Raw genomic sequence first — 24,326 nt, 5'->3', positions numbered from 1 at the left:
GCCGAACTTTGTAATAGATGCGGACAGAGGAAGGTTTTCGTGCCCTTAGCATCGTTTGAATCACTTAAGATGGAAGACTCAAGAGCCACGCCGTCAAAGACAGACGGGGTAAGTCCAGATGTAGGCAGGGACCCTGCAAATCCAGCCATAGAGGAAGAGGAAACGGAATGTCTCTGGTTACATTCCGCATGTCGTTGAACCAATGACGTCTGGGCCAAGCAGGAGCCACCAGTATTACTGTTCTGCCTTCCTGCTTGAATTTCCTGAGGACCCTTGGGAGGAGGGAAATCGGAGGAAAGAGATAAGACAGTTTGAAGTCCCATCTTACTTTCAGTGCATCTACTAAGGTGGCTGATGGGTCTTTTGTCCTGGACCCATACCTGGGGACCTTGTGGTTGTGACGTGATGCCATGAGGTCTATGTCCAGTAGGCCCCATTTGTTTACTAGGAGTTGAAAAACCCCCGGATGGAGAGCCCACTCTCCGGCGTGTACAGTGCCTTGCAAAAGTATTCACCCCCTTTGCATTTTTCAATGTTTTGTTGCCTCACAACCTGGAATTAAAATGGATTGTTTGAAGGTGTTCATAATTTCATTCACAGACCATGCCTACAACTGTGAAGTTGTGTTTTTTTTTATATTGTGTTTCAAACAACATTTAGGACAACATAACAGAAAACTTCAGCGTGCATAACTATTCACCCCCCTAAAGTCAGTACTTTTTCGAGCCACCTTTTGCTGCAATTACAGCTGCAAGTCGCTTTGGATAAGTCTCTATGAGCTTGCCACATCTTGCCCCTGGTATTTTTTCTCATTCCTCAAGGCAAACTGCTCCAGCTCCTTCATGTTGGATGGTTTCCGCTTGTGAACAGCAATCTTCAAGTCTTACCACAGATTCTCAATTGCATTGAGATCTGGGCTTTGACTAGGCCATTCCAACACATTTAAATGTTTCCCCTTAAACCACTCAAGTGTTACTTTAGCAGTATGCTTCGGGTAATTGTCCTGCTGGAAGGTGAACCTCCATCCCAGTCTCAAATCACAGGCAGACTGAAAACAGGTTTTGCTCAAGAATATCCCTGTATTTAGCACCATCCATCTTTCCCTCGACTCAAATCAGTTTCCCAGTCCCTGCTGCTGAAAAACATCCCCACAGCATGATGCTGCCACCACCATGTTTCACTGTGGGGATGGTGTTCTTGGGGTGATGGGATGTGTTGGGTTTGCGCCAGACATAGCGTTTTCCTCGGTGCCCGAAAAGTTAAATTTTAGTCTCATCTGACCAGAGCACCTTCCTCCATATATTAGGGGAGTCGCCCACATGCCTAATGGCAAACTCAAATAGTTTCTTATTTTTGTAATGGCTTTTTTTTTCTGGCCACTCTTCCATAAAGCCCAGCTCTATGGAGTGTTCGGTTTATTGTGGTCACATGCACAGATACACCAGTCTCTGCTGTGGAACTCTGCAGCTCCTTCAGGGTTACCTTTGGTCTCTGTGCTGCCTCTGATTAATGCCTTCCTTGCCTGGTCTGTGAGTTTTGGTGGGCGGCACTCTCTTGGAAGGTTTGTTGTGGTACCGTGTTCTTTCCATTTAATGATGATGGATTTGATGGTGCTCCGGGGGATCATCAAAGATTTGTATATATTTTTTTTTTATATAACAACCCAGAATTGTACTTGTCCCTGACTTGTTTGGAGAGCTCCTTGGTCTTCATGGTGTGATGCCTCTTGCTTAGTGGTGTTGCAGCCTCTGGGGCCTTTCAGAAAAGGTGTTTATACTGCCAGATCCTGTGACAGATTTCACACAGGTGGACTTCATTTCACTAATTATGTGACTTCTGAAGGTAATTAGTTGCACCAGAACTTTTGAGGGGCTTCATAGCACATGACAATTTTCAGAATTGTATTTATAAAGATTCTTTTTTACAGTCAGGTGCATAAATATTGGGACATTGACAGAATTTTCATATTTTGGCCTCTATTCACCACCACAATGGCTTTAAAATGAAACAAACAAGATGTGCTTTAACTGCAGACTTTCAGATTTAATTTGAGGGTAATTACATCCAAATCAGGTGAACGGTGTAGGAATTACAATGGTTTCTATATGTGCCTCACACTTTTTAAGGGGCCAAAAGTAATGGGACTATCAACTCAAAAGCTATTTCATGGACAGGTGTGAGCTATTCCCTCATTATTTCATTATCAATTAAGCAGGTAAAAGGTCTGGAGTTGATTCTAGGTGTGACATTTGCATTTGGAATCAGTTGCGGTTGACTCTCAATATGAGATCCAAAGAGCTGTCACTATCAGTGAAGCAAGCCATCATTGGGTTTGTTTTGATTTGTCAGCCTATCAGAGAGATAGCAAAAACATTAGGTGTGGCCAAATCAAATGTTTGGAACATTCTTAAAAAGAAAGAACGCACCGGAAAGCTCAGCAACACCAAAAGACCCGGAAGACCACGGAAAACAACTGTGGTGGATGACAGAAGAATTATGTCCCTGGTGAAGAAAAACCCCTTCACAACAGTTGGCCAAATCAAGAACACTATCCTGGAGGTAGGTGTATATGTGTCAAAGTCAACAAACAAAAGAAGACTTCACAAGAGTGAGTATAGAGGGTTCACCACAAGATGTAAACCATTGGTGAGCCACAAAAACAGGAAGACCAGATTAGAGTTTGCCAAACAACATCTAAAAAAGCCATTACAGTTCTGGAACAACATCCTATGGATAGATGAGACAAAGATCAACTTGTACCAGAGTGATGGGAAGAGAAGAGTATGGAGAAGGAAAGGAACTGCCCATCATCCAAAACATACCACCTCATCAGTGAAGCATGGTGGTGGTAGTGTCATGGCGTGGGCATGTATGGCTGCCAATGGAACTGGCTCCCTTGTATTTATTGATGATGTGACTGCTGACAAAAGCAGCAGAATGAATTCAGAAGTGTTTTGGGCAATATTATATGCTCATATTCAGTCAAATGCTTCAGAACTCATTGAACGGCACTTCACAGTGCAGATGGACAATGACCCGAAGCATACTGCAAAAGCAACCAAAAAGTTTTTTAAGGCTAAAAAGTGGAATGCTATGCAATGGCCAAGTCAATCCCCTGACCTGAATCCGATTGAGCATGCATTTCACTTGATGAAGACAAAACTGAAGGGAAAATGCCCCACAAACAAGCAGGAACTGAAGACATTTGCAGTAGAGGCCTGGCAGAGCATCACCAGGGATGAAACCCAGCGTCTGGTGAGGTCTATGCGTTCCAGACTTCAGGCTGTAATTGCCTGCGAAGGATTTGCAACAAAGTATTAAAAAGTGAAAGTTAGATTTAGGATTGTTTAGTTTGTCCCATTACTTTTGGCCCCTTAAAAAGTGGGAGGCACATATAGAAACCGTTGTAATTCCTACACCGTTCACCTGATTTGGATGTAATTACCCTCAAATTAAATCTGAAAGTCTGCAGTTAAAGCACATCTTGTTTGTTTCATTTCAAAGCCATTGTGGTGGTGAATAGAGGCCAAAATATGAAAATTCTGTCAATGTCCCAATATTTATGCACCTGACTGTATATATATTTTTCTCATTTCACTTCACCAAACTAGACTATTTTGTGCAGATCCATCACATAAAATTCAGATAAAAAAAATAAAATTACAGGTTGTAATGTAACAAAATAGGTAAAAAGCCAAGGGGGGGTTAATACATTTGCAAGACACTGTATGTCCTGTTGACTTATGAAGTCCACTTCCCAATTGAGAACCCCCAGGATGAATATTGCAGAGATAAACGGAAGATGACATTCTGCCCAAACCAGAATGTTTGTCACGTCCCTCATGGCTGCATTACTTCTCGTGCCTCCCTGATGATTGACGTGGTTGCGTAGTCGGACTGGATCTGCCTGCCCTGAAGCAGGTCCATGATGAGTGCTTTGTATACTGCTTGAAGCTCCAGAATTTTTATGGGCAGATGACTTTCCTGATTTGTGAATATTCCCTGAAAGGTGTGATGACCTGTCACTGCCCCCCATCCGAAGACTGGCGTCCGTGGTGATGAGCACCCAATTTGGAATCCAGAATGGGTGACCTTTGTCTAGATGATCCCTTTGTAGCCACCATGAGAGAGACGAACCTCCGGAGTGAGAAGGATTTTCTGGGACCTTATTAGATGCTACTGTCCTTTCCACCAGGAGAATCAATTTCTGCAGAGGCCTGGAGTGGAACTGAGCATATTCCACCATGTCAAGGGTGGATACCCTTGACCCCAGGACCTGCACTGGTGATAGAATGGATACCCTTCGATTGCATAGCATTTTGGGAATTCGCAATCATAGGGCCGCAATCTTGTCCTCTGGCAGAAACAAACTCTGTGCTTGAGAATTCAAAAATGCCCCCAGATGTACCGTCCGCTGTGTTGGAGAAAAAGGATTTAATCCAATTGATGATCCAGCTGTGCGTCTCTAGACAGGCCATGGTCAGTTGGAGATGGTGTTGCAGAACAGCTGGAGTCATAACCACCATTATTTTGGTGAAAACCCAAGGGGCCGTTGATGGACCAAACAGCAATGCCTGAAATTGGTAATGCTGTTGCAGGACAGCAAACCATACAAACAGTAGATGGGATAGTTTAATAGGCACATTCAGATACGCATCCTGAATGTCCAGGGAAGCCATAAAATCCCCAGGTTCCATTGCCAAAATAATTGAACAAAGAGTCCCCATAGAGAACTTGAATATACGGATGAACTTGTTGAGGGTTTTCCCATTTTGAATAGGGTGATGAGACCCATTCGGTTTCTGAACCAAAAATATATTGAAATAATATTCCCTTCCTTGTTGACCCACAGGAACTGGGATTATCACCCCGGCCCGCAGAAGGGAGTAAATAGCCTCCTGGAGGGCCAAAGCCTTGATAGAATCTGATGGGAGAGTTGGGGCATACGCCTGAGAGACCACTTCTCGAATCCAGGCGTCTATTGTTGGTTGATGCCAGTAGTCGCAAACAGGAGTCGGCCCCCCACCCGGGGAGGAGGACGGCCCCATCAGGCAGAGAGTTTGTCGCCCGGCTTAGAAGCTGGATTTCTGGCCGACCAGGACCTGTTTGTGGCTTGGTTGCCCTGCGAGAACTAGATGGTCTGGAGGAAGACTGTCCTTTTGCTCGTCCCTGAGGCGAAAGGGCCGAAAAGACTGGCTAGACTTCAAAATAGCTGTTGATGACAGACCTGCAGGTTTTGATTTTGAAGAGTAGCTATTATCTTATCTAACTCTGCTCCAAAAAGTACATTCTCAAAAAAAAGGTAAGTATTCCAGAACCTTCTTTGACCCTTTATCTGCTTTCCAGGACCTTAACCAAAGGACTCTACAAGCCACAACTGAGGCTGCAGATGCCTTCGAACAGGGATGGGGAACCTTTTTTTCTGCTAAGGGCCATTTTGATACATATAAATTAGCGGGCCTGGTGCAGACCACGCCCCCTCCATGTGAAGTCACATTGGATGGGGCCACAATCGCCAGTAATCACAGCAATGCCCAGAGCATCCTGAGGATGCTCCAGGGAGGTGTAAGGTCAGCAGTGTGATCATCTGAAGCGTCCTAAGGATGCTCCAGGCGGCATTGCTCCATAGATTCTGGCTGCAGGGTGCCATTCTAGGCACCCTGCTAGCCAGAAGAGGCTAGCAGAAAAAAAAGCTCAGAGGGTCAGACCAAATAATTCCGGGGCCTTATGTGGATCCTGGGCCTGAGGTTCCCCATCCCTGCCTTAGAAGCTAGGGGCCCAGCATCTATTGCAGCTTCTCCCAAATAAGAGGCCGCTTTCCTATGTGGGAGATATAGGTCAGCTCTGGTAGAGTCTCTTCCAGTGCCCCCGTCCATTCTTCAACAGCCTTGGCTACCCAAGCCTCAGCTGGTCGAGTAACAGCTCCAGATGATGAAAACACTGCCTTAAGACATGTTTACATTTTTCTAACCTGTAGAATCTTTAAGAGAAGACGCTGACTAAATAGGCAATGTAGCATTCCTGACTAAGGCCCTCATTCAGAGTCGTACACTCTGAGCAGAGCGCACGCTCTGAATGAGGGCCGGACTCCATGAAAATGGAGCGTCCTCCTGGACGCTCGTATAGCTGTGGGTCACCACCCACAGGCTATACGAGCGTGCAGTTTGATGGCCGCGATGGTCTTGACCATCGCGACCATCGAAACTGCGAGCCGGAGCCTGCGGTTGAGGTTTTCAACCGCAAGCTCCGGAGTGATTTTGGCTCTATCAGAGCCAAAATCACTCCCACTGACATCACTAGTGATGTCAGTGGGCCGGCTTCTGACGGGAGGCGTTCCCGTGGGAACGCCCCCGTCAGGGAGGCACGCCCCCGGCACGCCTACCAAAGGGGGCATGCTGTCAATCAACATCGACAGCACGCCCCCTTTGATCAGACACAACGAGCGAAGGACTTTCCTTCGCTCGTCGCGTCTGGCGCATGCGCACGACGGAGCTCCCTCCGTCGTGCGCATGCTCAGTCCAGAACATCGACAAACTTGTGAGCGGACAGCCGCTCGCGAGTGGGTCTGAATCAGGCCCTAAATGCGTCACATGAGCATCCACAGTAGGAGGGATTTTCCCACTTATTACATTCAGAAGCTGGGAAAGGATACAATGATGCTAATCTTTTCGTAACATGGAACAGTCTATCCGGGTTAGACCATGCCTTTTCCATAAGCTTAGTGAGCTGCTCAAATTTAGGAAACTCCGGTTTTACTACTTTCTGGTGTTTAAACACTGGATCCTTCTTTCTAGGAGCTGGTTCATCATCCTGGATATCTAGGATTTAACTGCCTCACTAAGGGAGGGACATCCACTGTAGGTGCATCATCAGATTCCTCTGAAGATGCGTCTGAATCTATTTGCTGAGCAGACTGATAAAAAGGTAACCTCCGCTTAGGCGCCTTAGTGACTACCGGTCTGTTTGCAACAGCTGACTGATCGATACTCTGACTTGAGTGGGCATAAACATCCACCCAAGGATGTATAGGAAGAGCAAACATAGCATGCTGTGGGTATCCCATTAATCTAGGCAATGTGGGCATAGCCAAACGATCCACTAGCTACGTCTTCACCTGAGACAGAGGACACCCAAGATGGCTCCTGTACAGAGGCTGATAGACTGAACTGGTGAGGTGGTTCTTTGTAACAGACAGCACACAAACCATCCTTCATAAAGTCATGAGGGGACAACCCGGCCAAACAGGATTTACATGAAACCAGCACAGGGGCCTCCACCTCCTGTTTCCCTTTACTTTTTGACATAAGGTAACAATGCAATGTAATGTGACAGTCGTCACAAACAAGTAAATGTGAAGTACAGAGAAAAAAAGATACTCCACACCCCTGCAACAGAGGGATGAGAAAAACTGTGATAGTTATAACTGACAGTAAAATGAAATAAAAGGCAGTATCACTCAGCAGCTAGCAAACAGTCACATACAACACATGTAATTTAGTTGCAATGGGTTCTGAATCAACTACTCAAAACACGAGGCTTAGTAGGATATAGGAGCACTATATACCTGATCCAAGGGAGAGGTATACAGGGAGACTGACCCAAAACATCCTGAGAGTAAACCGCTTCAGCAGAGTACCAATAGTGGACTGTGTCTCATATGCACGAGGGTAGGAGGAGCAACCCAGACGCAGAAAATTTTTGATGGATCTGCGTCTGAGTTGGAGCTGCCGGGGGAGACCCTACCTCCCCAAAGTTTCATCAAATGGCCAGGTACGCTGGCCTCAGTCAACAGAAGTGTCTCCTTCCGATCCCCGGCTTCAGACTATAAGGCCCCGGCGATAGTGAGAACGCGGACGCACCGTGCCCTCACTGCAGCTGCTTCCAGGGCATCTCCAGCGCCGGAAGTAAGGACTGCCGCGCGTGATTCCCCATAAGCAAGGAATCACCTTACCTGACATCTCCGTGCGTCCGGTTGCAGTCCAGGCCCCAGCATTGCTGCTAGCAAGCTCTGCCATGACCCACCAAAATAACCAGAGATGTTACTGGTGTTGCAGCCTGGCGGAGGTAGACAGAGTCGCAGTGCATGAGTCTTAATACAGACACTCAGCACTGCTAACTCAAAAACATAGAAAATAAAACATAAAAGCTTGGGACTGCCTGAGCAGTCGCGTTGCAAAGGTGCGTCTGAATCCTGCCGCACCAAACGAACTGAATGCCTGTTGCTGGGGTATATGTGAAAGGACTCCTGGGAGCTGAAAGCTTAACCGTTTGGTGCCTGGATCACTCCATCCACATTATCCCTGTGGACCCTGTAGAAATTGGTAATATCGATGCAGATCGGGCAGCCATGCGGCAAGTCTAACCAGCCGCAAACACAGCAGCTCTTATCTCATGCTGCAAAGGAGATCACAATAGCTAATTTATGGACGCCCAGGAAATGGCATTAACGGCCTGACATGCCTGAGTTTGCCTAGAAGCCCACCCGCCCCTCCCCCAAGTACTGAATACCTGTCACTCACTACCCGAGTGGATCCTCTGTTCGGGCGTAATCGCAAAACAATCGCTGTGCATGGGCAGTGTGGCTTACACACAAGAACCATGGCAAACAATATCTCGATTTGTGTAAAAATCTACATTGCGTACATCCCCGAATCAGGCCCCATGTCAAAATATAAATACTACCTGGGCAATTCTATAGATACAAAATGGCTGTCACTGTAAGGAGTTTAACACCTAAAAAGCTTATTTAACCACTTAACCGGCTAATATATTTTGCCAAAAATACGCTCATAAATTCTTGTTTATTTTTTGAGTAAATTAAGTACTAATACTTGATTGTATTACAATTTTTTTTTATTTCAGTATACCATAAAAAATAGCATATTTGGTATACTGTCTATGAACTAGAACTTTAAATTTTAAACTATTTAACTACCCCTAATCGGTGGTCCCATATCAATGTTCTTGACCGATACAGGATTGCCATAATCAAAAAGGACACAGGCATATCAATATTGAGGTTTATATATACTGATTTTCTGGCATATCAGTAAAACGATATATCAGACATCGTGACGCCCAGGGGGGCAGATGCTCTGCTATATTTATATGTTCCCAGTGCTCTCTGTAGCCTGTCTGGTATACACTAGGGGCTGAGGGCTACTGCATTCACATTTGCATTTACATTTCTACAGCTGCTGGGTGGGGTGTGCCCGATCAGTAATGATCGGCTGCCTGGCAGACACTGGGGGAGGTTACAAGGATGCAGAAGAGCCAGGAGGTCTGAGATTGGAGGCTGCTGGAAGATTATATTCTAGCAGCCACCCAGTGGGTGTTTCTGACTGGTTGCATCAGATGCGATGTCAGGGAAAGCCCAGCCTGCTGATATGACCATACCAGGCAAGAGATTAATGACATCAGCTATCAGTTACTCATGCTATGAGAAATTACTGTGGGTATATAAGTGGCTCCGATTTGGGAAGGTCCAAAACTGAGAGACCACCACTACTCAATTACCAAAACAGGATTTAGATGCAACATTTACATTGATCTACAACCAGACAATGATATTAACTGCCTAATTTGTGCCAGAAACAAATGATGTTAACTGCTGTTTGTTTGCTCTAATTAAGAACACATTTTTAACTTAAATTTAGTGTTACTTAATGAGCCATCCTGTCTTATATACACTGCTTGGCAACCCCTATCCATCTCCACTGCACATTCAGAAATCTCAGTTATTTCTGCTGCTGCTGTCGAATGCAGTTTCTTACAGACTTTTCTTGTCTGGACAGAATATATTTAATTCCAGGACATCCTGTAAATGTAAACTCTTTATCCAGAGATGGGGCGTTCTCTTGTGGTTGAGTGTGTTCATACGGTTGCTTTTTAAACATCCTTGTGATATGGATTATGTATGTTTTTCCCTTTACTTTATACTTTTTGTGGTCAAAAGCCTGACCATAGTCTTAAAAAAAATAAAATCAGCAAGGTCTTGTCCACAACTTTAATTCATATTGGAGGTTTACTCAGAGAAATATAAACTGAAGTCCCCTAGAGACAACTGATGAAGTTGTGTCATCACATGAAATGTTACCTGGGGATAATCCTTCATGACATACATTTGTTTTTAATTTTCTAGTTTTGTGATGTAAATGAATTTGAAATAAAGACACTCAATCTTCATTGACGTATGTAATAACAAAGTCTTATTTGGTGATCAAATTTATTGTTTACTTAAATGGCATACCCTTTTACACACCAGACTGCAAATTTAGACATTTTACATTCAACTAGAAGTTCCCCTGAATTTAAAAAGGTTTATTGAAACATTTCCACTTTTTGCTGTGTTTCACTCTTTAATCCAAAATTTGAGGGGAGAAAATATTTGGATCATGATTATATAACAGACTTCAAGACAGAGACACTTACATCTTTCTGTAATAACCAGAAATAGAAAATAGGCAATTTACTGCAGCAAAATAGGCATAATCTTAGCCAAACATTAGCTCTTACTGGATGAAGGACAACTGCTACTAGAGGCAGATTGGTACAATACCAATTCTAAATACGACCGTGAGTACAGAGAGGGAAAAGGCAAGTGTGACCCCAGACTAGGTGACTATGTAACATTGCTTAAGGTTGCAATTCTAGTGGAACAATTTGTAAAAAATCTTTGTCATTCTAAAATAGTTTCACTTTGATTGAAATTTAATAAGCATAACAAGTACTAAGCATTTAACATGCTCCATAAAAAAAAAGAAAAGAAAAAAGAAAATTCGAGTATATCTATTGCGAAAGTATCTACAATTAAACTGTATTACATTATTTAAACATCCTTTCACTCTTGTATTTTTTAAAACCTAAATAACTTTTTGTTATATATATTTCTTTAAATTACATGTGCATTTGAACATTTTAAACATAAAAGAGCACCTGACAAGCATAAATAATGTATAAAGGAAACAGTTTGCATAGATTCCAAACTGCAACTTCCAAAATGAGCAATTTCTTCCACACAATTTTGTGCACAAAACTCCTAGAAATGTATTTATAAGCCACAAACAAAAAACTTACACCCTAAGAGTTTGCCCATAGTAACATTGTCTCATTATGTTCCACATAGTAAACAGTGCTGGGGAAAGTAGGCATTTTATCAGAGTAATCTACATACCACATATATTTCATTGCGGCCTGTTGCTGCTATGCAGACTACAGCATAGAACTCTGTGGATCTATGGAACATTGTTGACTATGAGAGAAATGCAATTTGCACCCTCTCCCTAGTTTTCTCTCAGTTCAACAATACATTTATACCCAACTTTAAAATGGTCAGAAAATATGTAATCTGTGAAGTCATTTTATGCTACAACTCAGTGCATCAGACATGGATATGCAGGACAGCAACTTAGTAGAGACCAGTTCCTCAAATATTTGGTCACAATGCACCTCATTGATGGCTTCATTGTGATGAATATTGGACCAGCTCACAAAATGGCCGTCCCTATTCCGTGTAGCTGACAGGTGCATTTCAAATACAGTTTTATGTTTAGATAGAATCAAAGAAAAACCATTTATTTGCATGGCGTGAAAGTATAAACAGTTTGGAAATGAGGAGCCCATATTTTACAATTCTAGCAACATTCAATAAGGTTTGTAAACAATTTCTGTACAGTACACGTTCTCCTTTACATTTTTTGCTCAGGTCAGGTACAGTACACTTAAGAAGTTAATGCTCGAATAGTGTTTATATAGCTATAAACATACAGGTATATAAACACAGATGTAAATGACAAAATTCTGCATGCGGTTTGGTCAGGTCTATCTTCATTCGTCATTGGCAGCACTTGTTCCTCTCACTTGACCTTGGTTGCGTAGCTAAAGTAAAAAAAGAAAAAAAAGGTCCATGAATACACTTGGCAAAGTATATGTAGGTATATAAATATATAGATCTGTATGATTATATGTACAACAGCTAACATAACTGCATCAAATATAGTGCTTGGATCATTCACCAACCACAACAACTTTGCTCTCTTTGTATTAAAACAATGTTGAATTAGTGTTCTAGGCTTTATCGGGGCACCGTGCCCTGCCAGATTTTAAAAGGACAAAATGCTCCTTGCCCATTTAGAGGCACCCATCTATAACAGCCTTCCCCACACGCAGTGTGGGCCGCATTGTCCAGCGGGTGGGAAAGGTTGCAGTGAATTATCAGTGCTGGGTGCATAGACACAGAGCGCATGCGCACGGCATCTATTCACCATGAGGGGAGAGCTTGGGGGAAGCCCAGCACCTCCGTAAGTGCTGGGAACGCCCCCAAGTGTGACAAATTGGAGGCGTGTCACAAGGACATGTCACCTTCCCGGCTGGACACACCCCCTTGTGGGAGCACATGCGCCCTGCCCGCAGTCTAGCGGTAACGCTATGAATGGATAATATACTATTTAACGGTGCAAATAATCATTATTGTAACTAAAATGAACAGTATCATCAGCTGATGTGCCAAGGTGTTAAAATACAATAGTAATATAGAAAACTAAATTTATACTGGAGTGGGTTACTGCTAACTTCATAACACTCGGCAACCCCATTCACACAGAACAAGTGAATAAGTAAGATGAAGAAAAGAGAATAGGACAGGTTTAGACAAGTTTTGAAATTACACAGAAATGCTCAGCCCATAAAAAAAAAAAAAAAGACAAATAATTTAAATGGCACCATAGATTTTAGTGTTATCTAAAGAATAGGCCCATCTCCTGATTACTTTCCTGCTACTTACTTACACACCTCAATACTGCCCCTGAAACTAGGGTTCACTTGCTTAGGAGTCTGCTGCAGTTGTGCCTCGGACAGTACCCTTCTTGCGTATCTAAATGCAAAATGAAATTGAAAGCAACTAAAAAATATAACGTAAAACATTGAAACACAAAAGGGTTAATGTTGGCCAAGTAAACGGCCTTGGATCTATGAAGAACCTTCCTTACGGCAAGCTGTAAACATAATTATACAAACGTTAATCTATATACGTATAGCGACAAGAAAGACTTAATTCCTGCGCTGAATATTTCTTTGAAGATGATCAATACTATAATGTTGCAATGTTGTTCAGTTTTCCTCATCCTATTATGTTGATGATCTAAATATATACAATCGTCTAAAGGAGTGCTACTACAACACTATATAGTGTATGAAAAGGAGGAGAAGAGTTATTTTAGTGCACTGAGAAGCTGAAACTATATAACACTAGATAGGTTTGTTAAAAATTAACTTTTTATTATTGTATGTTAAAAAGTGTTTACAAAGAAACACTTCCTATTGCAAAATATTAACATATAGTAAACAGGTTAGATAGAATATAGTGTATTAAAATTTGCTGGACTTTTTTACTGCTGATATAATATATTCTATAAGTTGGCATCCAAATAAAATGATCAAATGGATTAAGGAGGGAATCCAATTGCCCACAATTTTTTGTACGGAAAAATGGGACTTTATCGCAACTTTGTTTTTCGGGCAATTCAATTACCCTCCGTTTTTACCGCATGACAGATTTTAGTTTTTCAGGCGAAAACACACATTCCGCATCCATGTTTTCGTGATTGCGGCCATGACAAAAGAGCACCTATCTGGTGTTTCGGTTCACCGGCCTTTTGGCAGGTGAAAAAAATTCCCCGATGGTGTCATCTTCCTGTCAGCTATGTGCTGGGCTGCAGTGTCTTCCTGTCAGACATGTTGCTATGTGCTGGGTTGCAGTGTCTTCCTGTCAGCTATGTGCTGGGCTGCAGTGTCTTCCTGTCAGACATGTTGCTATGTGCTGGGCTGCAGTGTCTTCCTGTCAGACATGTTGCTATGTGCTGGGCTGCAGTGTCTTCCTGTCAGACATGTTGCTATGTGCTGGGCTGCAGTGTCTTCCTGTCAGACATGTTGCTATGTGCTGGGCTGCCGTGTCTTCCTGTCAGACACGTTGCTATGTGCTGGGCTGCAGTGGGACGAGGGAGACTGCTGCCGCTGAGGGGGTTGCGATCACACTGATTGCTGCCCCCCTGGATCTGCCCTGAGCCCCTCTCCTCAGCGTGGCCTGTTTTTTTTCCCTAAGGGGGGCGTGACCACCACCCCCGATAAGTTCTGAATCTTTGGGGCTAATTGAATTGGCCCAGGGAATCAATTAGCCGGTGGTACTGGGGCTAATTGAATTCCCCACCAAGTGTTTGTGTTTATTTTCAATTGAATAAGTCTTATAATAAATTATATACGTAACCTATGTTCCTTCACTTATTAACTAAAAATCACACTAACAAGGGAATTTAATTAGAATAAAACAGTATAGAAGTCTGTTAGTGGCCATTATAAAAGTATTTGGGGTTCTTAAATTGTTTGAAATGGTCAATTGTCATTTGCTCCCATACATTACCAGGTTTTCATTTCAACCAGCCAGATTGGACAGATGTCTTGACAGATAATTGTATAGTGTATGCCCAGCATTAGTCATTACGGAGTATGTCCCAGTGGTTCTAAACAAAGTCTAAACCAAGTCTAGACATTTTTACCTATGAAGAATTATCGCACGATAACTTGCGGGTTAATTGAATAGGGCACTTTTTTTTCCTCACACGAAAATCACTTTTACGCACTTTAACTATTCACAAACCACTAATAGCTTACAAAACATTTTAGGATGTGTTTTTTGCTGCATCACTCCAGCAGTTTCCTGAGTTGGGAATCCAAAAGCCACGCAACCACATAATTCCACCCAATGACTAGGAGCGTATCTACCTATTGGCGTGGATGGCACTTGCCAGGGGCGCCGGCCAAAGGGGGGCGCCATCCGGCAGTGCCATCAGCAGCAAAGGGGTGGAATCAGGCCGGGACTACCAGAACCGGAACTAGTGGCAGTGCAGCCACCGCTAGTCCCCCGGACCCCACAAGTGTAGGGCAGACTGCAGTGAGAGTGGTCGGCCCTACACAGTAGCAAACACACAGCCGCCAGCGACAGCTGTGTGTTTGTTATAGCAGCCAGCCAATGAGAGTCAGACAGACTCTTATTGGCTGCTGCGTCCACGGAGGGGAGCCGGCTGGAGCTCCCCCTTGCAGCGGGTGATGGGAGAGACGTCATGAGCGGGCCAGGAGGAGCCGGAAGAAGGTAAGTTGTGTTTTTTTATTTTTCTGTGTGTGTAAGAACGGCATTGGGGGGGGGGGGGGCGCTACTAGCGGGCACTGTATAGGGGTGGCCATTACTGGAGGCAATGCAGCATTGGGGGGGGGGGGGGATTACTACTGTGTGCAATGCAGCATAGGGGGATTACTACCGGGGCACTGTATAGGGGGATGGCTGGGGAGACAGAGGAGGGGTAGCTGGGGAAACATTTTAAGCACTTATTTAATGTATAATGTAATTATTCAGAAATTAGGGGGGGAGGGGGCGCCAGTCCATTACATTGCCAGGGGCGCTCAGATCCCTAGATACACCCCTGGCAATGGCCCACAACACAGTGTAATCACACTGAAAAAAGATCACTTAGCTGCTCATGCCAATAAAAATTACATATATGGGTTTTATTGCATCATTTAAATTGTGCTATTCATAGATTAGACATTGATAATAAACATTAACTGCAATAACTTGTGTTCCATGCTTGGTCTAATTGTACAATTGGTAGACATAAATAATATATCTCATGGACTGCTACATAAAACACTATGCAATTAAAAAATCTGTTTAAAAACTACTCATCTACTTGATTATACAGATTACAATCTGCAATGCTCTTAAGGCAGTTTTCAGAGTAATTTCAAAACATTTGTTCAGGATGATGCGGGTACTGTGTATACAAAATGCCACTCTCTTTAACAGGAAAATAAGTATCTAAAGCACAGTACAGTGCATAGTTATGTACTACAACAAATGACTGAGGGTAAGAAATTCTTACTGCTTCTAATTCTTTCTGTGTTTCATCCTCCATTCGTCGTATGTCTTCCATTGTTAGTTCAATCCATTTGTCAATCCAGCAGAACAACTGGCGGTGAAAGTTTGTGAATATTCGTTTCTCTTGCTTAAACAAAAACACAAAAATAAACAGAGGTGAGAAGTTGTAGAGCAATAATCACTACATTAAAGGTGCTGTGCATATAACCACAAATAATTTTTATAGGGTATAGATCATTGTATGTACAATGTATTTAGCAACTGTTTAACCATTTTCATTTGAAATGGACAATACACAATGTAATGTCACTGGACTTCACATCACTGAACGCTGTTAGAATAAGTCGCAAGGCCAGGAACTAAATCTGCTCCTGACCAGGCTCCGCATTATCATAACACCTATAAAAGTCGGCATGCAATACCCAAAGAGGACATTTATTCCCATTACACAAACACATTTCAGGACTACAAAATACATTTTTACACACTTTAAAAAGTCACCAGCTTTCATGATGTGTATGTATGTCTTTGCCTCAAACATTCTCTAAGTCAGTGGTCTTCAACCTTAATTAGGGTGGGAGCTACTTGAGAAAAATGAGACGTCTTGAAGAGCCACATTTTATTTTTGAAAACTAAAATCTGGCTAAACTACATTTTTCATACAAAATCAAAGCATCAAAACAGTGATAAACAACTAATATTGATAAATGCATTGTAGTTATTCTATGAAAAAATTTAATTATTAGCCAGATTTTAGTCTTCAAAAATAAAATGTGGAAAGCTGTCAGAGGGGAGCAGGGGGCTGCTTGATGGACTGTGCAGGCAGGACAGTGGATGGCCAGATCCCAGACTCTCCAAACAAGTGCCTGGTGTCTTTTAATGCGGACTGCGGCAAGGCTGCCAGCAGTGACAGTCATGCACTGCCGCATATAGCACATGCCCTATCAGTGATTGCGCTGAGCAAAAAAAATGGTGGGTCCCAGGGACCCCTCACTATCAAAAATTGGGGTCCTACTCCACAGTTTCTGAGTCCCATCTAATATTATGGAAGATGAGGGTAGGCAGCAGTTGGGATAGTGCTGGGGTCAGGTGGCAGTGCTGGTAGTAGGTAGCATTTGGAGTAGAAGGGGTTAAGGGCAAGCTGCAGTTGGGGTAGAGCTGGGGTTAAAAGCAGGGAGAAGTTGGAGCAGAGCTGGGGACAGGAAGGGGGTAAGTGCAGATAGCAGTTGGGACAATGCTGGCGGGCAAGGAGGGGGTTAACTGCAGGCAGTACTGGGGGCAAGGAGGAGGTTAGCGGTAGGCAGTGCTGGAGGTAGGGAAGGGGGCAAGGAAACATAGCAGCTATGGAAGTACTGGGAGGCAAGGAGGGGGGGTTAGGGGCAGGCAATACTGGTTGCAGTGCTGGGGGTAAGGAGACGGTCAGGACAGCAGCTGGCGCAGTATTGGGGATAGGGAGGGATCAAGGGTAGATAACGATTGGGTGTAGACCTTCAGCTCCCTTCTGTACCGGGCAGTGTCCACCTCCCTGGCCTCCTGCATGGACAGCAACAGGTGGACTTCAAGTTACAGATGGCATCCCTTGTATATCCCAGTTACCCTGCTTACAACTGAGTGATGTGGAGAGGCTGTCATGGAGGAAAGTCTGTGGCCCAGGAGCCAGCACATGATGGGAGGAGTGGCACAAATGCCGTCAGCCAGACAGTGGAACTTCAGCTGCGGGGTAAACTGGACTGTTCACCTGCACCGGACCATGGTGCTTTTGCCAGCGACGCTGAGGACTGCTATAGGGCTTCTGCAATCACTGCCCCATGCGCGGCTTGTGTGCTGTCAGCCCACTGCATAAGGAGAGCACCAACTGAGCTACCACCGTGAGGCGAGCTACCATTCTTGCGGCCGCGAGCTACCAGTGGCTCGCGAGTGACGGGTTGGCAACCATAGCTCGAAGTTAATAAGAAAGATTGTGCTCATGTCTTTTCCCTGGGATACGGTCAGAATGTAGACGCCGGAATCCTGAAGCAAAGTACTGGGATTAGGGGGAGGGTTAGGCCCTAGGGTGAGGGTTAAGCTGGCCATACACCTGCACGATTTCGGGCCGATTGCCCGATTTTCGATGAGTCATAAGATGGATCTTGTGAAAACAGTGTATTTTAGTAAGATAAGATCCGATGCGCGCTCCCGCAGCTCCTATAATCAGATCTTATGATCATATGTGCAGCACATCTTGTCCATTATATCGTGTGCAGATCGTGCAGTTTTTTTTGTTCATGCGATCCATCGTGCAGCAATTCAAGTCATTTCAATGACTGTTTCCCTTATGAGCCTGTGAGACACAGCATCGATCTTACGACAGATCCTGTGCTAAGAAAAACAACAAACATGCTGCCGGGACTGCCAGGGCGCTCTGGGGAATCGTAGGGAACTTGTATGATGAATCTGATCTTATGCTGGTCGTGTAGGTGTATGGCCAGCATTAGGGTGCAGGGGATGAAGGTTAAGTTTAGGCACTAGGGGGAGGGAGGGTTAGTCTTACTTAGCTGGGGGCGTCGGCATTCTAAACAGGTCAGTTGCAAGCGTTGAGATTCTGACCGCCGGGTTCCCGAGGGCCGGCATCCTGTACCCAACCCCTTTTTCCTTGACTCATGACGTCTGTTGGTGAAAATGGTCATATTAAAAACTAGCTATTACCCACTGCTTCGCCCACGATGAAATCGCTTCTGCCAACATTTTATTTGAGGTGTTCTAGTTGTATTGCTTTGCATGGGGGCCCTGTCGCTGGAGGGGCCCACGTGACCAGCAGCGCTATACAGACTGGTGGCAGCAGCACTTAAATCACCACTCACACCAATGTCACCATGTGCCCTGTACACAGACTGCTATGTAGCCTATTCTATTCAAGTGAACGTGGGTCCAACGCACCTATCCCCCTACCCCATACTGGCCACGTGCATGGTACCACACCTATCTCTTCCATTAATGACATCAATACAATTTTGTTTTTGTTATTGCTCAGCTTTAACTTTACTGATGAAACAAAGTGCAGGTTATTTCTAGGAGATTCCACTACAAAATGCAGATTTCATGAAAATCTGTTCAGTAGTTTTTGCGCCAACTTGGAACAAATTAACAGACGCAACATTCTTATATTAGTGTAGATAAAGTGTTCACCTCTAACACCAGATTCCTAACAGTCCATGATTTCTGAGGACAGTCCATGAAAGATTTGATCTTTGTACTGCAGAGTGAAGAGAAGTGTCTAAAATAGGTGTCCAGGGAATCGGTATGATTTACCGTCGGACCCATCCCGACAGCGGCATCCCGGCAGAGGAGGAAATCCCAATCGTCCTAAGGTATGTATATACTAACCTATTTCTACCCCCTAACCTTCCCTTAGGGGTGCCTAACCCTAACCTCCCCCCCCCCAGTGCCTAAACCTAACCCCCCCCTTCCCCACTGCCTAAACCTAAGTCCCCCGGGGGGGGTGCCTAACCCTAAGTTTCCCCTGGGGGTGCCTAACGCTAACCCCCCCTTCCCCTAACCTAAATCTCCCGGGGGTGGGGGGTGCCTATCCCCGGGAACCCTAAACCTACCCGAAGCCCCCCCCCCCCCCCCCCACGGGACTGTCCGCGCTCGGCGCCCGGTGTCCTTTCGATCGGGATGCAGGGCATCGGGCTCCCGGAGTATGTCTAATGACAGGTGTCAGCATATCGACGCCTGTCTTTAGACCCTTGCCGGGGTATGACAGTCGGGAAGCCGGCTGTCGGAATTAGGTCAGCCGGCTTCCCGACTGCATACCGTGTCCAGTGTGCATGTTGTGGGTATTAAGTGTCCTACAAATTATTTTAAAAACTGAGCTATTTTCCTTAGGCCTACACACCTTATATATTAAGTTATAAATCTGCAATACATCAGTAAATATACATTTATAAGAAATTAAAAACATCAGGTGCATACCCAGTCTGTCCATTGGAAGATCCTTACCTTTTGAATAAAATGTTCTATTTTGTTTTGAAGTCCCCACCATCTAAATTTAATTGTTACTAGTTTGTAAGCACACATGCGTGGACAATCCTTAGAGTTTGCCAATTCTTTCTACAGAAAAGCGAAATAAACACATCAGTTGATCTACGTTCATTACATTCTTATATGATTCAGGCTGACAGTTTCATCAAGAAAGATGATCAATCTCAACATATAAGAGACATTAATGCAAATGTTCAGTAACTTACAAAAATCAGTAATCTGCTGTGGAAAATACAAAATTGATAAATAAAAGTAAATATTTAGCGGACATGGAATACTGCTACTGGTATACAGAGGTGTCCTCATACATCTAGCCTCAATACGCCATGCAGCGAGATTTGCCTGGCATGAGTGAACCGCCAGGTCCCGCACTAATCTGTTAGACACATTTTCGGCAAAAGACACTATGCTAAGTGACTAGGACTTACCAGCAGACTGCTAATTAATTTGAGAATCCGTGTGCAACTGAGACTTTATATGAAGCACAATGGAACTTGGAATGAAAAAAGCTGCGGTCACTACATTGTACTACATTGTAGCACTTTGTATACAGAATCCGGGTCTCAGTCGCACACAGATATACAAGTGTCACATATCAAATTAATCATGCTGGTGCGTCCTAGTTGCATCACATTGCTACTTGGACGCATTTTTGGCACAAAAGACGCCAAGCTCTAGCAGTCCACATATGCTCCAATCCTATGCCCACTTTTTGGTCGCATCAGCTATAATTTCAGAATTGTCCTCTCCCTTTAGTCACTCATGTGCAGGGCCCTGTCTGTCCATCTGCCCCACCTTCATCAACGTCCTCTGTACTTGTTCTCCTTAAGTGTAAATATTTTGTATGATTTTTAAGTGACTGTCCAATGCTGTAGAGTTTTGTGCCGCCTTGCAAATGAGCAATTTCTTATTAACAAACTGTCTTTATTCAATTTTCCATTTTTGTTTACAATCTCACAATCATTTATGGAACTATCCATGACGGTGGGTATCATTTATAAAAGCTTAAAGCAAAGGTTAATAATTTAACACTAATTTAAACTATAAGTGCAGTATAGTCTATATTGTTTATTATCCCAATAAACCCAGAGGTTCCCAAACGCGGTCCTCAAGGCTCCTAAACAGTTCAGGTTTTAGAGATATCCATGGTGGAGCACACGTGGTTAAAGCAAATTGACTGAGGTACTAATGAAGTCACCTGTGCTCAACCATGGATATCTCTAAAACCTGAACTGTTGGGGAGCCTTGAGGACCGCGTTTGTTCACATATTATATTAATCTTATCCTACTAAATAATCAAATTATGCTCTATTAAAAATACATAGACTTTGGTTCATTTCATTTCATATACTACAAGGCAGGAGTGGGGAACCTTTTTTCTGCCGAGGGCCATTTTGATGTATCTAACATTATTTGCGGGCCCGGTGCAGCTCACGCCCCTCCATGTGATGTCACATAGGGGAGGGGCCACAATCGCCTGTGATTACAGCAATTCCTGAACCATATGGAGGATGCTCCGGGTGCTGTAAGGGCAGCAGTGTTACAGTCTGAAGCATCCTAAGGAAGCTCCAGGCAGCACTGCTGTATAGATTCTGGCTGCAGTGTGACATTCTTGGCATCCTACTAGCCAGATGAGGCTAGCAAAAAAAAAAGCTCCAAGAGCCAGACCAAATGATTCCGGGGGCCTGAGGTTCCCCATCCCTGCTATAAGGTATGCGCTGGGAGTAACCATCTTTTATATACACTTCTTTTGGGGTTGCTTAGTGCCCCTACCTCCTCTTATTCCCTTAGCAGCTACCTAGATTATAGCATATTTATGTGCAATAGAAGTAGCACAGTTGACTAATCCACTTTTTGAAATTAATATGAGTGTTCAGTGTGCCCCCACCCAGTTACTTGATAACACCACTGGGAACATTTTTTGGGGAGAACACTGACATGCTTCACCACTGGGTAATGACATGCCAAGATGTATACCAGTGATTGGTGATCAGATATCAGACCTCAGTTATTAGACAGTACTGACAAAATGCACCAAACGGTACACTGTAGGGGGAAGTAGGTAGCAGACTGACAAAAGAATGTTAAGATGCCATAAAAAAAATAACAAAGGTAAGTCTACCAGAACTCTTAACGCTTTCTTCAAGGTCCATAGGGTCCACAGGAGCTACCTTGGGAGGTATGTGGTTGGAGTCATTCAGGAACCATACAGTCAAAGCTTTAGCTCCCAGAATGCCCTGTTCCTCCTCCAAATATATCCCTCCACCAGCCACAGGCATTCAGTTTGTAAAAAAGCCCAATGGCAGAAGAAGGAAACGTGGAGAGGGAAGTACAAATTACACTAAAAACACACACACAAAGTTGAGGGAATCATTGACAAGAAGGAACAGATCCCAACTGAGGCCAGGTGGATCAGAATGGGCGCCCTGTGGACCCTATGGACCTCAAAGAAAAAGTTAAAGGTAAGTCTACCATAACTCTTATTTTCTTCTTCAGGTTCCATAGGGTTTACAGGAACTATCTTGGGGATGTCCTAAAGCAGTTCCCTTAAGAGTGGGGACGCTCCTGAGCAGAGAGGAGAATCCGCCGCTCAAAGGAAGCATCCTGGGAGGCAAAAGTATCAAATGCATAAAATTTGATGAAAGTGTGGACAGAAAACAAAGTGGCCGCCTTGCACAACTGTTCCGTAGAGGTGCCATGTCTAAATGCCCACGATGGTTCCACGGACCGAGTCGAATGTGCTGTCACCATGTTAGGAACAGGGAGATCAGCCTGTGTACAACAACAAACCTGAGATATAGTCATACGCAGCAACCGAGCCAGAGTCTGCTTGTTAGCTGGCCAACCTCGCTTGTGAAAACCATATAACACAAAAAGCGCATCTGATTCCTGATGGAGTCGGTATGTACCACGTAGATACAAAGGGCTCGAACCACATAAGGGAAGCTTCACATACAGAAAGGTCTGAAGACAAAGGCCAGAACTTCAATTTCTTCATTCATATGAAAACGGGATAGCACCTTTGGAACGTAACCCGCCCATGAGGAGATAGCGTGGAGAAAAAGTGTCCTCACCATCAACCATTTGAGGTCCACTGTGTCCAAAGGCTCAAAGGGAGGAGCCTGCAGCACTCTGAGAACCAAGGATAAATGCCACGGTGCCACCGGAGGGACAAAAAGGTAACTTAAGTTGGAGAACTCCCCGCAAAAATGTTCTAATATCCAGCAGGGGAGCGATTCTGCGCTGGAACCAAACCTGAACTCTCAAAGTAGCCAGGCGAAGACCGAGGTCTACTCCAGCCTGGAGAAAAGCAAGAGCTCGGGAGACCCTGAAAACTTTAGGGTCATACTCTTTGTGGGAACACCATTGAAAAAAAGAATTCCAAATCCTTTTAATAGATGTGGGCAGAGGAAGGCTTTCTTGCCCTGAGCATCATCTGAATCACAGAAGCAGAAAAACCTTTTGTTTTTAAGATGGAAGACTCAGGAGCCATAAAGTCAAAGCCAGAAGAGGTAGGTTCAAATGTAGGCAGGGACCCTGCATAACAAATCCGGCCGTAGAGGAAGTGGATTGTCTATAGATAAACATGTCAGATCGATGAACCAATGTCGTCTGGGCCAAGGCGTTGCCATCATCCTGCCACCTTCTTGCTTGAATTTTCTGATGACCCTTGGTAGGAGGGAGATTGGAGGAAACAGGTATGCCAACTTGAAGTCCCACCTCACTGCCGGAGCATCCACGAAGGCGGCTGGAAAAAGACTGTCCCTTTCTTGCGGGTGAAATGTCCGAAATGAAGACTGCCTATATTTAGAGGTAGTCGTAGATTTTGATGCTGCTAAAGTAGACACTAGGTTATCTAATTCTGGTCCAAACATTATCTTTCCAGCAAAAGGAAAGGATTTGAGAGCCTTCTTGGATCCCGCATCTGCCTTCCAGAACCTTAACCAAAGTGTTCTGCGAGCAAAAACCGAAGTTGAGGCTACTCTAGAAGTCCTGTGTCAATAACAGCTTCTCCCACATAAGCAGACTCTTCTCGCAGTTGGGAGAGATAGGACAGTTGTTCTTTGGTAGCCTTTGTCTTCCACTGCTTTCGTCGATTCCTCCATAGCCTTGGCTACCCTGTTACGGCCATAACCGGCCGGGTAATGGCTGCAGATAATGAGAAATGGATTTCAAACATGTTTCAAGTTTTCTATCTGTAACATCCTTGAGTGAGGATGCGGATGGAATAGGTAATGTAGAGCTCATGATCAACCGTGTCATATGAGCATCTACAGTCGGAGGGACTTCCCACTTAGTACATTCACGCTGTGAAAGTGGGTTCAGAGATGTTAAATTCCTTGTAGCATGGAAACGTGTATCTGAAGTGCTCCATGCTTCA

General features: G+C 44.2%; 1 protein-coding gene across 1 annotated transcript in view; it reads right to left on the bottom strand.

The window, feature by feature from the left end:
* Positions 1-11,558: 11,558 nt before the first annotated feature.
* Positions 11,559-24,326, bottom strand: part of PITPNB (phosphatidylinositol transfer protein beta) — a 71,589-nt gene continuing 58,821 nt past the window's right edge. Inside the window, exons 9-11 of the mRNA XM_088465361.1 lie at positions 19,904-20,014; positions 15,930-16,052; positions 11,559-11,877 (exon numbers count right to left, since the gene is read on the bottom strand). Of these exons, the coding sequence (XP_088321487.1) occupies positions 11,827-11,877; positions 15,930-16,052; positions 19,904-20,014 (285 nt within the window). The 3' untranslated portion in view covers positions 11,559-11,826. The remainder of the gene's footprint in view (positions 11,878-15,929; positions 16,053-19,903; positions 20,015-24,326) is intronic.

This window comes from Taudactylus pleione, unplaced genomic scaffold (assembly GCF_031769625.1).
Source record: "Taudactylus pleione unplaced genomic scaffold, aTauple2 ptg000062l, whole genome shotgun sequence".
Classification (NCBI taxonomy): domain Eukaryota; kingdom Metazoa; phylum Chordata; class Amphibia; order Anura; family Myobatrachidae; genus Taudactylus; species Taudactylus pleione.
Note: the sequence above shows the minus strand (reverse complement) of the source record. Positions and strands in the feature narration are given on the sequence as shown.